This window comes from Dromiciops gliroides, chromosome 4 (assembly GCF_019393635.1).
Source record: "Dromiciops gliroides isolate mDroGli1 chromosome 4, mDroGli1.pri, whole genome shotgun sequence".
Taxonomy (NCBI): domain Eukaryota; kingdom Metazoa; phylum Chordata; class Mammalia; order Microbiotheria; family Microbiotheriidae; genus Dromiciops; species Dromiciops gliroides.
In genome coordinates, this window is record NC_057864.1 from 130,307,787 (window position 1) to 130,325,815 (window position 18,029).

Here is an 18,029-nt window from a genome sequence, read left to right on the forward strand (position 1 = left end):
TATTAAGAGTTAACAGATGTGAAGGTTCATAAGCAACAGAATTAACTTAAAGGATTCTAATAATGAAAGGAATAGTAAAAAGGGAAAAGGTGATGACATGTAATAGTATTAAAAGGTAATGGGTGGTAAACTACCACTAATTAAAGCAAGAGACTGAAAATTAATTCTAACCTAACCAAGTCACTTTGATATTTCTAAGACTTAACCAATCAAGACTAAGGAAAAAAGATCTTAATTGAAAGCCAAAATAATGATTATTTTACCTGATTAGAGATACCTTTTAATAAGTATAGTATCTAAATGATAGTTTATTGCTGTTACTTTTTAGAACTAGTTAATTAAGGACATAAGAAAAGGCTTCAGTGGAATTTTATTAAGTTTATTTCACCAATTTAGAAATTGATTACACTGTATTTTTGCCACCGTGTTAATAGTCATCTAGGAATTCACCAAATCCTTCTTGTTTATTAGGAGTTTCCAGTTACTGATCCTCAGAACTTAAGAATATAGTAATAAAATATATATGTACTCTTCATATTTAAATCATGGTCTGATTTTTAGATAACAGACATTAAGCACTCTCCAAATTATATAGTTTAGCTCCTTCATAGGTAATATACATAATCAAAACCACTCATCTAGAATATAAAGCTTTTTCTTCCAGAAAAACAAAGATATCTAATTTTAAGCATTTTAAACCAGTGTTCTGATATACTTTATTGTACAACGCTTATCACCTTTAACAAAAACAATGCTTTTCCATCTATTTTAATTTGCTACTATTTCTTTTTATACATATTATGCTTATAAAATGTTTAAATTAATAGATAAAGAGACCCCTTTTCAATATACCCATGCTTTTACACATTTAATTTGGAAGCCTTTTGAAAATCATTGGCAGTGACTAACATTTTAAAACATGCTCAAATATTCCAGAAGCTAGTTTTAATCCCTAAACTTCTGTGATATCTAATATTATTTTTGTCAATAAATCCCTTGATATAGTTACAAAGGACTATCAACTATTTTCATAATAATAGCAACTGGGAAGTTGTAACTTTCTTAAATAACCAAAGTTACAAATTAGTTTAGATACGAATAATTGTTACTGAGATCTATGGTAAAAAACGGAAGTTTTAGCTAAATAATTTGAGAGTTGAGCGCAAGCTACTGAAGTCGCTTTTGAAGGACCTCCCTTTTGGGGTGGAGTCCACGACGAACTTCCAGCACGCCAGCTTAAAACTGAGGGTGGAATGGAAGTTCCATCTCTCTGGCTTTTCAGCTTAGCCGTGGCAGTGCATGCATTTGTTGTTCATGCTGGTTCTTGGCCTGGCAGGCAGTTTGGGATTCGGTGAGTTTTATAAAGGAATATAGACTAAGCTTAGATCTAAGATTATTCATTTGTATATCTACTTTCCGATTTCCCTAATTGGTATTGCCTTTTGTTGTCTAATTAATTCCCAAACAATAAAAACTAATCCCTCACTGATTAAAGCTCAGAGGGTTCTTTTTCTTATTGGTCTGGGAGATATATAAAGGAAAAGTTAAAAGGGGGAGTTTAATGCTCGTATATCCAATTTTAAATCTCACAGATCCAACAATCTAACTTTGTTTCTCTTCGTAGAAATCTGTTTTAATAATTGCTCTCATTTTTGAATGCTCTAAGATAAAGAAAATAACCTCTTTTTCTCCGATCTGCAATCTCAAGGAATTATGAAGGAACATATTCAAAAGATAAACTTTTTTTTTTGTTTTTGTTTTTTTGGTGAGGCAATTGGGGTTAAGTGACTTGCCCAGGGTCACACAGCTAGTAAGTGTTAAGTGTCTGAGGCCGGATTTGAACTCAGGTACTCCTGACTCCAGGGCCAGTGCTCTATCCACTGCGCCACATAGCCGCCCCAAAAGATAAACTCTTAAAAGCAAAGAAGCCATTAAGCTTTTCCCTAACTTTTTGTAATTACAACCTGAAAATAGTATTATTAATATTTTTCCTTTACTATAAATAATTAAGAAGCAAATATCATGTGATTTATTAAAAATGTTCAAACTTCAAAATATTATCTAATTTGTAAAAACACTGCTTCACCAACAGATAATCCTCATAAATGCTCATCCTTGGAATTCTGCTCATCTAAGCACATATGAAATAAGTGATTGGTAAAGGATGAAAGTAATTTCCTACAAGTGTGCAATAAGGTTTCTTACTAACATTTTGCTAAGCATTATACAATCTATGAATTTTATGTCTTTATTCATTCTAATTTCAAAAGAACCCTATTTTAAAATGCCACTGTATATATAAGATACAGTAAAATAACCATGGACCAAATATGTGTGTGAATAGCATGAAATAAAGAGTTAGACATAGCCATAATAACAGGATACATAACTATGTTAGAAAGAATAACATAAACACTCCATTAGACTGTAAGCTGCTTGAGAGCAGGGACTATTCGTTGCCTTTTTTTGTTTTCCCATAGCAGGTACATGTAAGGTGCTTAAAAAATGCTAGTAGACTCGACTTATATGGCAATACCTTAATTATATGGCAAACAATGAGGAGATCCATACAAATGAATTTCCCCTTAAAGACTTTTGAGTTTAAAAAATTTAAACCATTTAAAATAGAAATCTAAAATGTATACATATTTAAAACTTTCCCCACTTCAATAAATGTAACATTAGGACATAATTTAATTTTTTCTTCATGCTTGTCATTGATATAAACAGCAATTATTGTACTATGCAAACAAATATATCCCCACACTAAATACATTTAGATTACTGAACAGTTTGGCCATTCTCTAGCTTTGGCTAGTATTTCCTGTCATCTGTTACTTTACTGTAACTTGTAGCAACAACTTTATCCCACGCACCCACTTCCCCACACAATCTACTGTTCAGTTAATGATGTGTTCAAGGTTTCCAAGGGAAACTAGATATACAATGAGAAGTCTTTTCTAAAAGAAAAATACATTTCTAAGTTAATAGGTTTTGGATAAGGGTTCCTTCAAGCCCTGGCTAAACAGCAAAGTAAATGTGCTTTGTGGATGTTATTTTCCTTTTGGATTCTTAGCTGTGGTACTGACAAATGATGGTTTATTTTGTTTTGGTTTGGTTTTGGTGAGGCAATTAGGGTTAAGTGACTTTCCCAGGGTCAAAAAGCTAGTAAGTGTCAAGGGTCTGAGTCCGGATTTGAACTCATGTCTTCCTGAATCCAGGGTCAGTGCTCTATCCACTGCACTACCTAGCTGCCCCCAGATGATGGGTTTTTTTTTGTCTGTTTGTTTTTTTGGTTTTTTTTAGGCAATGGGGGTTAAGTGACTTTCCCAGGGTCAAAAAGCTAGTAAGTGTCAAGTGTCTGAGGCCGGATTTGAACTCAGGTATTCCTGAATCCAGGGCCGGTGCTTTAACCACTGCGCCATCTAGCTGCCCCCCAGATGATGTTTTAATATATGTAACCATCAAAGTAAGAAAAGAACTCCTTGGTAGAAGTACACATAGTAAAACTAGCTAGGTAATAAAATCTCCCAGAATGATTAGTTTTATGATTACACCAGAAATAAATTAAGTAAAATTATATCTATTCTGATAAGTGATCATTTAAAAACATTTTCCATTTTTTTATACTTGAGAACAATATATTTCTATCATTAGTCTTTTTGTTTTCTTACTAGAAGTAGCATAACACTATTGGTTAAAATCCTAACAACCAAGAGTCCTAGGTCTAACATTAACTTCTTTTATAATGTTTTAAGGCTCACTATGTAATCTGAAAATGAGAATGACATGCAGGTCTCACCAATGGTACAAGATGAAGTTCTTTATCAACCTTCTAATTTTACAGATGAAGCCCACAAAAGTTATGTGATTTGTGTAGGTGTTCAGTGGGCTTTCAAATTATTGGAAAAGAGATTGTGTAAATACAAAATTTAAGCATAGATTAATTTTTTTTTTAACCTCAGGACCATCTTGACATCTGAAATTCCAGAATTCCAGAGGACTGCACCTACTTTATTATTATTTTAACTCCAAATCTTGAGTGATATTAGAAATTATTTTTATCAATAGATTCCTCGGATATAGTTACAAAAGGGGTACTATTTTCATAATAGCAACTGGGAAGTTGTAACTTTCTTGAATAACTAAAGTTACAAATTAGTCTAAGTTATGAATAATTATCAATTAGATCTGACCATCTTTGTTTCTCTTCAAGGAAATCTGATCTAATATATGGTTTCATTGATATCTTCATAAAATATGAGTACAGTGGGGAAATGTATGAATTTTATGTAAACTTAATTTTAATATAGACCTCAGAAAATGCACAATCTTATTAATTAATTCTTTTCAGGAAAGATGAAAAATATATTTCTGAGTAGATACATTCATGATACCCTATGAAAGCCTTCCAAATTTGGGCATCTCTTGGAAATCCCTAAGTATATGCTTATATCTAAAAGATCATTTATAAATCTGACAATGCTAACTAAACACTTCTCTGACTAATTTTGAAAGATAATTTCAATGCTACTTTCCTTTGATATCAACATCAAATGAAATTCAAACCTTTATCATTCTGGCAGTTTGGCCAAAGAAACACTATCATGTGAACATTCCTAAAGCTTTGAATTCAAAGCAATAAAATAAAATAAAAGCACAGCAGTAATAGCAGCAGCAGGAAGAGCAGCACAAAACATGCAGTAATGTAAATAAAACATTGCAGAAAAGGCAGCATAGAATGTTCTGCAACCACAGGCAAAAAAGATGGGAATGGGGGAAGTAGGGAAAGTACAACAATCTCTTACACGTCTGCCTTTGCTAGCTGGAATACAGGATGGAGAGCGCTTCAACAGAGAAAGGAGGAAAATATGTTACAAAAATTCTCACACACAATTATCCTTAAAAATTCTTATGTTAACAGGCAAATGATATATACACATATATACATATATAGAGAGCCACATTTATGATAGAACAAAACCACACATATTTGTCAGACGATTTTTTTCTGGGAAAAAAGAACATATGGATAAGACAGTACAAAAAACCCCAAGTAGTTTGACAGACTAAGCTGGTAGCAGAAAGTAGGGCTCTACACTGGACTGTGTATACACAAGGAGACTTATAAAATACCACCATACACCATACACCTTCTTGAAACTCCATTTTGTATATTTAATACACATAAGTGGAAGGAATTAAAGTTTTTTTGATTTAGTCGAAGTTCATAATTGAGTGTTTAGCTGATTCCCATTAAATGAAGGATAATTAATTCTGTCTTAATTTGGCTGCTTAACTACCAAATGCTACCCCTTTTTATAGATGATCCTTTGACTGTGCTATTGCTAAAGTATTACTACTAAGTAATACCAGTATTTCAAGGATATTTTCTATCCTGGATTCTCATGAACAAGAGTAACAATTTCTTGAAATATCATCTAAATTTGTAATATACAGTGACACTCAAAGAGACATCCACCAATGTGATTTTATACATGTCCAGCATTTGCATTGCACTTTAATCTTTTCCCAAAATGTTCTTCTAGTCGATCTTCACAACAACCATAAGGGGGAAGGCAGTGGTTACAGATGAAGACTTCAACTAAGGCATGAAGGGAGAGATTAAGGTAATTTATCCAAGGTTATTAATAAGTTGATAGAAAACTAAAATTAGAACATCCAAGTCTCCTGTTTTCCAGTAAGGTCCTCCCCCCACCTCCCACTATGCCAAGTTTACTCTTTGTTGTTTATCCCTAGATAAAGGCAAGAGGCTAATGAGAAAGTTTTAGGTTCAGTCCCTCCATGGTCTAGATTCTTTCAAATAAAGAAAAAAAACCTATTCCATAACCAAATAGCTCTCTCTCAAATGTGAACAACCAGTTGAATGAACTGTGAAAGGCTCAATATATGTCTATCCTTACTTTCACAATAACCTGAAGAGCATGTTCTATTGAAGTCAGTAAAACCAGCTTTGACATGAACAACATCACATTTTATTAGATACCTACGTTATAACCTAAATCTGACTTTGCTTAGAACTAAAATGATAGTGAATCATCTACAATAAAGATGCCCATTTTTAGGAAGCATCTGCTATCTTCAGGCATAAGCAGCTGAATCCCAGACATCTATTTTTATGTTTTCAATAGAAAAGGGCAAATTGTACTTTTCTCTGATGGGGTAATTACAGTAAACCACAAAATACATGGTTTTATATAAACATCTAAATTGGTTGCATATCAGATGATAGAAACCAGTGCTCTGTCCTTATATGTGACTGCATCATTTAAAACATCTATTTAGTATCTATGAGGTCCCTTCCATCAGCACTTTAAGGCTAGAATATGGAGTATCTAGCAAGTACTTTTGATTACACATATATAATCTGGTTATTTTTTGAGGATAAGTTAATGGATTCTAGAGGATAAATAAATTGCAACCAAAATGGTTTATGGTGCTATATTTCCATCTTGGCTCATGGCATTTAGATGATCAATTGACAATTTATTTATTTTAGGTACAGTCACACCAAACTAAGTAGCTGAGTTGCATATTATAATGTTCAGAAATTTGAAAAACGAAGGAAAACTGTACTGAAGGTATGGTTGAAAGTGAAAGGAATGAAGAGGATGCTATTCCGTTTAGGAATATGTAGACAAGACATTAGCACTGGTTACATAGTCTTTGTATTATCAAGAAAATATGACAGGAAGGTTTATGATAGTGTTATTAGTCATATGGGGGGAAAAAGGTATGACAGGTAATTTGGGGCATTGTATAACTGAAGGGAGAGCAGGCCTAAATGGGGTCTGATAGTGTTTTTTGACAGTCAGAGGATAAAATCTGGATACTAGGTTCTCAGGAAGAGTTGATAATTAAAGGGTACTAGAGACAAATATGACTTTTTTTTTCAATTTTACTGAGGTGCAACACGAATCCTGGCCATACTCATAGTGCCAGTCTCAAGCTATAAATGAACCTGTGTCAGTTTGCTACCACCAGAGTAAAAACTAGTGGAGGTTCCTCTCATGGTTTGTTGGAGAAAACACATGTGGATTCACATATAAACCTGGGCATGCTTTCCAGAGTCTAAGATTAGCTGTGCACAAGAACATGTAGCATCATGTAGCATCATGAACAGCTAGATGTACACAAGAGCAGGTTCTAAAACACTAGGATGATGAAACCTTCATGATCAATGCACTCTCATAAGAAAAGTAGAAAAAGTGTAAGTTACTCAGAGTGAGAGCAAGGAGCAATTCTATATGAAATAGGCAGTCCAAATCTATTAATATCTCTCCACTAGTATTTTTTAAGTTCTTATTCCAAAGTTATTAATATTCCTACAGATTTAGATCCTGAACAACCTTTTACAAGCACTGGGGTGGTCTTCTGTAACTAAAAGTGACTACAAAACTCATAGCTCTTACCTCTATCTCTCCTTCTCTGATTCTTAGCCACTTATTAAAGCCAGAAGAAAATCAGGCATTTCCTATTCTGGTATGAATAAGCAATTTAGAGAAGATGACAATGTGGAGAACTTCTATAGACCTACTCCTACATCTTCATTACTCCTTCTTCTCTTTTGGTCCCATCATGTTTCATCCCCTCAGCACAGGATCTAACTCAAATTAATTTTTGCTTCCATCTTTGAGGCATAAATAAATAAATATGTATAGATTTATGTATAGATAGATAGTTTTTTTTTTCATTAGAGACAGCCAATTCAAAATAGAGAAACCTGGCAAACATTAACGAAAATGAAAATGTGTGGGCAGCTAGGTAGCACAGTCGATAGAACACCGGCCCTGGAATCAGGAGTACCTGAGTTCAAATCCAGCCTCAGACACTTAACACTTACTAGCTGTATGACCCTGGGCAAGTCACTTAACCCCAACTGCCTCACTAAAAAAAAAAAAAAAGAAAATGAAAATGTGTTAACTAAAAATCTTAGCCTAGACTTTAATTAAACAAGAGCCACATAAGACATTTTGTCCACCCTTAATCTATTAGAACCATCAAAAGAAGGGATTTTACTCTCCCTTCTGGTTTTTGTTTTGAAAGATTCATAGTACAATAAAAAGTTGAAAGAGAAGAGAATTAACCTGAATTTTAAAGTTAATATGTTTTGTGGGCCTTTAATATATATTAAGTAAGGCCTCAATGTAGGATTTGTGGAAAGTTATAGGTAAGAATCACATGGTATGAGAAGGAATAGATAGGTTATGTTCCATAGCAGTGGAGAGATTACCTATAACCTTGACATCACAGATCCAAATAAGTATAAAGGTAAGTCAGTGCCTTGGACTGAACTTGAGTAAGCTAGAAAGAATATAGGATGGGGGAGGAGGGGTTGCAGGGATGGGGGTGGGCTAAAGGAATGACTAGAAAAGGTTTAAAGGCAGAGCCAGAGGAAGCAAGAAAAACAGAGTAAAGAAGAATAGAACCCAGAAGCACTTATGAATATGGGTAATTCAGCTCAGGGAAATAAGAGGCTAAAGGAAGGAAATTTAGTCATATATTTCCAATGGGCAGAACCTAGAAGGAACACCCATTAAGTTAGTGTAGCAGGTATCTATCAGAAGACTGATTTCTATTAGAAGACAAAGGGGATATACCTACAGCCTAAATGAAAGAAAACAGCTTAACCTAGAGAATAGAATAAAAGAGTGAACTAGTAGGAAGAACTGGAATTACAAGAATTAAAGATGAAAAGAGACTGTAGACTGAGAGACTGAAGATAGGGAATTCCTAGAAGGGTCAAAACTTTATATTTTTTCCAGAGAGAAAGTATGCAGTGGAGAAATGTTCTAAACACAGTGTCATAGTTTTTCAAAGAAAAATTCCTACAGTCTTCTCCCAACCCTTTTTGACACTTGGTTGGTGGCAGCAGAAAGTAAACTCAAGTTAAGCAATTAGGGAAAAAGTCAGAGCATTCATTAATTTGGGGAGTGCCTCTGGTGGTGGTACCTTATTTTGTCATAATACTCTGAATAACTATGATAAAGAGACAAAAGTGTGTGAAGGTAGGAGTAAGGGATGTAAGAAGTTAGAAAGAAAAAAGAAAATTGCTATTTGAAGGAAAAGAAGCTTAAAGTAATATTTAAACTTTCCTCATATATTCTTTTGAGGGTGAATGATACTTGTATTTAACTATTCTATAATTTAGGAGATTAAGCAATAATTTATGTAAAAATACTATCATTATTTAACACTTTTTAGTGGTACCCAAAATTATTCTTCAATACCAAAATAGCAGAACAACATTCTCAATTAAACAAAAATGTGAAATTTGATATAACTATTTCAAACATACTAAGCCATAACAAGATTTGCCATTATTAAGACATAACCACAACAAACATGCACTAATTATTATGTATTTAATGTTTATTTTGCAAAAATAAAATGTGCTAAGTAATCTTAAGAACACTTTTAGACCCCTGTTAAAATATAAGGGATATAACATTTTAAGATTTTCTTTTGGTTAAAAAAAAAAAAAAGAGTCTATGTTTGATATTAGCACCATCCCACTGCTCCCCCAACCCTCCTTACACTTTTGGAAGCATAGCATTTTCAACATGAAAAAAAATTTCTATTAAGGTTTATTATATTATTTTAATATGAAACAGAGAAGTCATATGAGAAGAAATTATGTAAAAAGGATGAATGGAGCATATCTGATGGGAACTATCTAAATGGCTAAATCTATAGGTTTAATTCAGGAAGGAAATAATAATGCAGTCAATTTATATCCATATACATGTACTAACTCAAAATCAAAGTCCATTTCTACATTAAAAGAACTTTAATGGTAGCTTAAATTTCATTGTACTTTACCTCTGTGCCAGTTAAAATAATTTAATAAGGCTTTTTAAATCAGTAGTTATAAACAACAAAACAAAATTTAAAAAATATTTTGGGAAGAGGATACAAAAAAGTACAAGATTAATGTACAGGAAAGAAAAGGAAGAAGTGAAAACAGCAATTACCACATATAGTAAAAATATTAAGTAGTGGTGACAAAATTAAATCAGCATTTCAGATCTGAGATAACTTAAGAGGACCAGAATGAAGGGAAAAATTATAGTACCTCTGTAAATCAAAACATTCTGCACAGTGTATTACTTTATTTTCATGTATAAGAAAAATGAAGAAACATTGTTTACCCATAATTTATTCTACAATTCCTTAAATTGACTGCATTAATTTATAGATTCTCCAAATCAATTCACTGATCTCTTTTACTGAGGGGTGCATTGTTTGAAGATGAAAGACTTACGTCATCCAAAAAATCAATCAGTGAAGATGAGGAAGAAGAAAAGGAATCCTATTTAACGAATACAGCAATAAAGAAATGGAAAAAAAAATTTATGAAGCAATTTAATAAAAATAAATAATAACTCCAACCTTCTATAACAACTAAACAAAATGGTAAATGGCATTAATTCAAGAAAATAAATGAACAAAGTAGATACTATACCTTTTGTTACTCAAGAAATTTATAAAACTGTTTAATAACATCTAAAGAATGGTGCTATTTTCCCCACCACAAAGTAATTAAATAATGTCCCAAATATGATCAAATACAGCAAATTATTAACAATAAAACTAAATCAGAAGAAAACATCAAAAGTACCAAACAATAACCAGTATATCTTTTACATATAATAATGACTCTTAAATTCAGATTTTTTAAATTAAATGTGGTTTAAGAGACTATATTTCTAAGAGAACTGTTATTTCAGCTTACATAAAATTAGACTAGGACTGTCTACCAAATCACATTCATTTCCAGTTTTCTTTTTTTCATTTCACAGTTCCAAGGTGTTAATAAAGGATGGAATTAAAACAGTAAAAATGTTCATTTTTCCTTTTCTGTACCTCCAGTGCTTGGCACAGTGCCTGACATAGAGTAAATGTTTAATAAATGCTTGTGTAATTGATTGTGTAAGAAATTTTCAAAATAACATGGGGTTATAAAATGCAAGAAAAAGAAACTAAATTATTTTACACTTACTTCAAATTGATCCAGAGCAGAGGTAGGCGCATTCAAAAATGCCAAGAAAGAATTCTGTGAGTCTTGGTGCTTTACACCTAGAAGACAGCAGCAACTTGTTTTAAGCTTGAGACCAAAACTATTTGTCATGGATGACCTTTTCTGCCTGAGTTTGTCAAAAGGCATTCACAAACCAAAGTATTCAGAGATCATCAAAATCTTGAGTATGCACACACAAACCAAAATATATTCAGTACTGGTGGGTTTTTTTTCCTTAGCACTAAGATCAGAGTATTTTCTAGGTTTTTTTTTCCCCTAGTACACCCATGGAGGCTTAGTAATGGAATAATATACAGTTTAGTCTTTACAAACTGCTTTTTGAGTCTCAAATTATTTTATATATCCTCCCCCCAAATACAGAGCTTAACCAAAATTTCTGATATTCTTGGAAGGCCCATAATATTTTCAATAAAAGGGGTCTTTCGACTCACTCAAGTTGTCCATGCTGGTTTCTTCTAACCAACTGATATTTTTGCTTTGAAATATGATTATGAAATGCACAATATGTATCTTCTAATATAAATGACTTCTTGTAAGAAAACAATATATTTATTTAAATGTTATATAAATCAATTCACTTACTTAGGCTTGAAATTTTTTTCAAGTTATTAGCCACCAAGCTACCTGTTCAGACTGAATGAAGAGTTCAAATTCTAGTTTGTCTCAAAATAATTTTTTAAATGAAGTCTCATGCATTATTTTCTAAATAATAGCATTCTCTTAAAAAAACCCTATGAATTTAAAGTTAAGCATTACAATATAAACATGCTTCTCAAACATAAAAATATAGTCAAATACAATTATTAGCAACTTGGGTAATACTTGGGCATACTTGTTTAAGAACTCATGTTGACCTGTAATTATTCAAATATTATCTCTATGTTTAGAGATGTTGCACAAAACTGTATTTATTTCCGCTTCATTTTTACAATTGTTATTTAGTTGTATTCTTAGCACAAATCACTATTAAAACAAAATTACGTAAAAAATTTTAAATTAGACCCAAATTACAGTGCAACATGTAATGTCAGAGTTCTTTTTTTTTTGTCACACTAAAATGGCTTTATGTATTATAATGTTTTGCAAGCAATGTATCAAGACACAAAGAGTATATCATGGAAGTCTTGGTGATGGGTAGCAGACCAGAACTTTTCTGTAGTTCTAATCTGGGAAAAGCAGACTGTTGTTATGACAACACTTATCCATATCTTTTCCACCTCTGTTTTCTCTTCACCAAGTAATCTCTTTTTATCCTCTCAAATTTGAACCAAGTCTGTGGCTACATCAGTAGGGTAGTTTACGACTCCTAATCTGAATCCCCTTGTCTCAGTCACTGCTGCCGAGTTTCTTCTCCCTTCTTTCTTTCTCTCTTTCCACTATTAAAGTCAACAAATCATTCAATGAGTATTTATTAAAAACCTACAAAGTTAGGAATAGTGCAGCCAGGGACTTATCTCTTGCACCTTCATTATGTGCATCTTTTTTCCCTACCTACCAATCGTCTTCAGTGTGTATCAGAATTATAACTAACCATTTTTGTACTCAGAGCAGGCATCAAGGAGAATAGAGGTTTGACTGGGGTGTGGCCTTAGAGGAAAGAGGCCTTCCTACTCCATGACATCATGAGTTTTCTAGGATAAAGGGATAAGGAAGTGATCTTTGGCACAAAATCACTGTTAGTGTGGTCAAGGAGAAGGGACAAGAGAAAGGGCAAGTACCCCAGAAATGTTGGTTTGGGCACCTTCTCATCCTTGGGTGTGCCATAGCAAATCTATTGATTTACAAATGTACTATGAAAAGAAAAGTTCACAAAGCTTAAGGGACTAAATGTAAATGCTAGTTATTATTATATCATTATTAATTTACCATAATTTTCTAAAAGTAAATTATCTACTGATGCTATAATACTTCATTTGAGATAGAAATGGTTAAATCTTATTGATAATATGAAATGAAATTTTAAGCAGCACATTTAAGTGAAATAATCTCATTGCTCTTTTTGTGGTGGTCATAGTGTTTGGTAAGAAAAAGTAACAAGTAAGGAAATCTATGGGCTAATTTGATGCAATTCATTCAATAAATTTAGGTAATTATGTGGCATTCAAAAACATCTGTTCATTAGCTAATTACCACTTTCATTAATGTTTTGTTTTCTTGTCTGGTTACTTTATGTATCACTTTTATCTTCCCAACTAAATTCTATATTCCTTAAATACAGGTGATGAATAGTGTTTCCTTTGTGCCTTCAAGAGCACATAGCAAATTTCTAGATGTATGTAGATGACTAATAAATATCAGTTAACTTAAGTCTCCTTTTGTAAATATAATCATATATTCATATTACATCATACCACAGCAACTTAGAATGTTCCAAGGTGTAAAGTGAAAATGGTTTAGTAACTTCAAATAAATTTCTTTCCAACCATAAAATCTGTTTACAGAATTTTCTATACTAGTGAAAATGAGTTCAAATTGGTGAAAAATTATATTTATTTCTACTATATAAGTAGATCTTACCAAGGTAAACAATAAACCCAGAAATAATGGCTGTGAAGCCAGCATTTCCCATACACATACTGTAAAAAGCTTCTTATATAGTAAAATATGGTAAAAAATATATCGACAATGGTATAATGAGACCTGAGTTATATGAACACCAGCTTCCATACCCTTTTCAGATTTAAGCTCCTCAGTCTCCTTTTTCAGTTTTTCAATTTCTGATAGCAGTTCCAAGTTCTTCTTCTCTGACTCTTGTAGTTTGCTTAAAAGGGCAGGGGAGAAAGATGTAATTAGCTACTAAATTCTAGTTATTTCCTCATTTAACACATCATTCATTTAATTGTCACATGAGAAGCTTATTTAAGAATTTTAGACTAAAAACTAATATTGGTTAATTTGAATTGTTAAATAAAAAGCAATACTATGAAATCAAAGCAAGCTTTCAGATTCTGTTAGGACTTATTAGTATAGAACCATAAAAATTCCTTTGTTTACTATTGAGGTTGACTTATATCATTGATTTATGAATAAATGTGAACTCATATACCTTGAGTATATAAAGAAAAGTTTAAGTTTATTTTGATGTATAACAGTATTTTAATTGGTACCTTCACATGCTATTTTGAATCTCATGCTCAATAATGCTTTTCTTTTAAGAGCCATAAGACTGTAAATAAAGCACACTTTACACCCAGTTTGAATTTTTAGAAATTTAAATAATTAAACAGATTCTATTTTTACGGGGTTAGTTTCCACACAAAAATTGAAGTTACACATATGTATGTATATACTCATACATATATACATATACATATACATGTATACACACACACACACACACACTCCTTCCCATTCCATTAAAGATACTTGAGATTTTTAGTAGTCTGTGTTTTAGAAAACTGTATATTTATACAAATTACACTTTGACTATCAAATCTATTTCTTTTAGTCCCTCCACTGTTTTTCTACAACTCAGTGGCTTATTTATATACCAATTCTCGTGACAAAATCACTGAGATAATGATTAATATTTTAAACGGTCAAAACTGTACTTTTCTCTACTTTGGCGTTAAGCTTGGGGCACCCTGGGAAACGCCTGCTTAGCTTACTAAAAAAATAGATCCATAAATTTTAAATTTATGAAAGCTCTAGACAAACTTGAAAAAAAATTTTAAAAGTGTATTATGAAGGGCAGCTAGGTGGCACAGTGGATAAAGCACCGGCCCTGGATTCAGGAGGACCTAAATTCAAATCTGGTCTTATACACTTGACACTTACTAGCTGTGTGATCCTGGGCAAGTCACTTATCCCCCACTACCCCACACAAAAAAAGTACATTACAATGTACCCTGGAATATGACATCAATAAAACTGCAAAAGGCCTTTATAATCCTGATCACAAATTTCAGATGATTAAAAAAAAAAAACTTTAGCTCAAGCTGCAGTCCTAAAATACAGGTGCTCCTTGATCCCAGAGGGTTTTTGGAAATTATGAAGTCTAGTTTTCTTTAATTTTGTGATTAGAATAATATTTCTAAATAAAGAACAAATAATACTGATTTAGTCTTGGACATAACAATAATTGTCCAAATAAATTTATAGTATCATCACGGACAAAAAGTTTGGAACTTAATTATATTAGGCTAGTTTGTCTGTCTCTCCCCTTTCTCCTCCCCTCCCTTCCCCCACTACACACCACTATTCTTTCAGTGATGGTATCTGGTTATAAATTATGGAACAACAAGATTCCAGAAAAATCAAAATTTCAAGTGTCACATAAAAGCATGTCTATCGTCAAAATGTGGTGAGTGGTCCAAGTAACAAGAGTGAGAAGTCGAGAGATTGACAACTCAAGTTCTGCACTGGTGCCTTTCAAAATGCTAAAAGAATTAGAGGGCCTTCAATACATTGGGCAAGACTGACTAGGAAGGATTTGCAGAGAAAGATATGGACAAAAATTATAGCAGACAGAAGGTAAGGAAGGGCTGTGAGCCGTACTAATGAAGGGCCCAATCCAATCAAAAAAGCATTTATTAAACATCTACAATGTACCAGGTACACAGTTTGTTAGGACACAAAAACAGGTTCTAGACTGAAGAAGCTTATACTGCATTGGGGGAAAATGCTTTAATCTAAAACAGTTTAATCTTATGTAGAAACTAGTGTCTTTCATCTACAAAGTTAGGAATAGTGCAGTGGTTTTCTTTACTTTAAAAAATAAAAATTTGTTGATACATTTTAAAAGTTAAGTTTTTTTTTTCTCTCTCTCTCCTAACCTCACCTCCTCCAGCACTAAAAAAGAAATACAAAGCTCTTGTAACACAACTTGTTTAAACAATACACAATTCCCAACAAACCCCCAAACAGGATGCCAAACAAGTATATCTCCTGAAAACCAGTAATCAGCTGCTAACAGAACAAGATGGGTCTTTATGGGATTAACACTGACAAATGTATTTAACCAGTTCTGTTGCCTCTCCATGTTGACTTTATGCTGTTGCAGTCATTGTATATCTCTTTTTTTTTCTCATTGTATATCTCTTAATGGGATTACAGAGGTGCTGAAACAATGAACTATTCAAGTAATAAGTAAATAATTTTAATGCCATTTTAAGGAGAAACAATAGGGAATTAAATGATCTTTCTTTTTTCATACAGAAAAATGGGTTATCTGATTGGTAGCAAATTAAATGCATGTAACTAAGGCCTCTAGTTAAATGCCTTCTCACAAACTCAGGAAGTAGTCCATTTGAAATGTATTATTCTATCTCACCATTCTGTTGAGATGTTAGATGCTTTAACTTTATTAAGCTCTTCTTGGATGGCCTGTTTGGCTTTGATTTCAGCATCCAAAGCTGACTGCAACTCCAACCGAGCTGACATATCCAGTTTTGCAAAACGGCGCATCTTCCAGGGCATGTCCTAAAAACAATGCAAGTGTGTTTCCAGTTATAATTTCCACCATATAAGATATAAAATTCTAAAATAATATGAAAGATTCCCCAATAATATTACCTTTCTCATATAATAAAAAAGAAAATTTATTTGTAAAAATTATTACTTTACACTAAGTTCAGAAATAAATTATTTATAAGGGAACAGGTTCATTTTTATATGAATATCTCGTTAACTAAAATTTTATGTACATTACAGAAATTATGTTTGGTGTATTAATTATGAACTAGGAAAGTCAAAGTATTTGATTGCTACTGAAATACTTTATTCTAGGTCAAAATTTTGAAAAACTAATATAACTTTGTCAAAATAGTTTTCTTGGCTTATTTTTCATCATCATTATTAATTCTTACATAAAATGGCAATTCCTTACTGTTGCTCTTGTACCAAGGCTGGAATTTCTCAATGCCTCCAGTTCCTCTGTCATTTTAGAGGCCAAAGCCTGAAGATACCCTCGTGCATCCTTTTCATCACTCACCCTAGAATATGAAAAATAAAAGATTAATGTAAAAACTTAAAAGGCAATACATTTAAATTGTGTAGCTCAATTATATATATAAAAAATCTAAAAAAGAAATGTCACAAATGATTGAATAATTTTGAAACTTATCACAAAAAAAGGCCTAAATTAAAGTACCTTTGTCTGCCAGCTAGTTGGAATAAGGGAATGTTTAGGTTTCCTCATGATTAACGAACTAAAAATATTCCTTATGATTAACAACTTTTAAGTTTTTATTCATAATTTTTTTTACATCGTCATAGTTTCCCTGAGAATTCCTCCTCCTCTGCCAAGGCCATCTCATAAAACAAAAATATGATTTTAAAGCAAAAAAAGAAAAGGAAAAGAAAGAAAACTAGGGAGAAAAATCAGCAAAATCAATCAACACACTGAAAAAATTCAAAAACATATTTCACATGAATCACTGGTACAGTTTTCTTCCAGACACAGTTGATCTTTACAATTTTACTATTATTTACTTTATATTTCTTTTTGTGTGATTGCTCTTTACATTCACAATTTTATACACATCATAGATATTGTTTTCTTGGCTCTGCTTACTTCATTCTGTGTAACTTCATGTAGGTCTTTTCATGCTTCTTGGTAAACATCTATTATTTTTTACAGCATAAAAATATTACATTACATTTGCATACAATTTGTAAATTGTAAACAATTTGTAGAATATTTGTTTACATCTTTTGATGACTTAGGTATTGGGGAATGGCTATTAGTCTTGTGTATATGTGTATGTGTGTGAGTGTGTGTATTTGTGACAAACTATTTCTATATCTTGATTATTATACTCTTATTAAAGTTGATACTAAGATTCCCCTCCACCATTTCACCATAACCCTTTTTAACCTAAGTGAATTAATTTTATCTGTGAAGAATCTTTTCAATTTCATATAAACAAAGTTATCAATTTCTAATTGCCTTTAATCCTTGTTTAGTTAAGAATACATCTACTACCAATAGATGTGATAGGTAAATGACTTGTTTCTCTTCTAATTT

At 32.3% G+C, this 18,029-nt stretch overlaps 1 protein-coding gene across 25 annotated transcripts in view; it reads right to left on the reverse strand.

Annotated features, from left to right (window-relative positions):
* Positions 1-18,029, reverse strand: part of CDC42BPA (CDC42 binding protein kinase alpha) — a 351,215-nt gene that overhangs the window by 68,461 nt on the left and 264,725 nt on the right. For 9 of the 25 annotated variants that reach the window (XR_006356412.1, XM_044004673.1, XM_044004666.1 and 6 more), the window contains 6 exons: positions 16,890-16,995; positions 16,335-16,483; positions 13,732-13,823; positions 11,024-11,100; positions 10,286-10,333; positions 4,809-4,847 (listed from right to left, as the gene is read on the reverse strand). Coding sequence is in view for 24 of the 25 variants with exons in the window: in XM_044004673.1 (XP_043860608.1) it covers positions 4,809-4,847; positions 10,286-10,333; positions 11,024-11,100; positions 13,732-13,823; positions 16,335-16,483; positions 16,890-16,995 (511 nt within the window). In the remaining variant the exon portion in view is untranslated. The remainder of the gene's footprint in view (positions 1-4,808; positions 4,848-10,285; positions 10,334-11,023; positions 11,101-13,731; positions 13,824-16,334; positions 16,484-16,889; positions 16,996-18,029) is intronic. The other 16 variants (XM_044004680.1, XM_044004671.1, XM_044004683.1 and 13 more) reach the window with 7 other exon arrangements.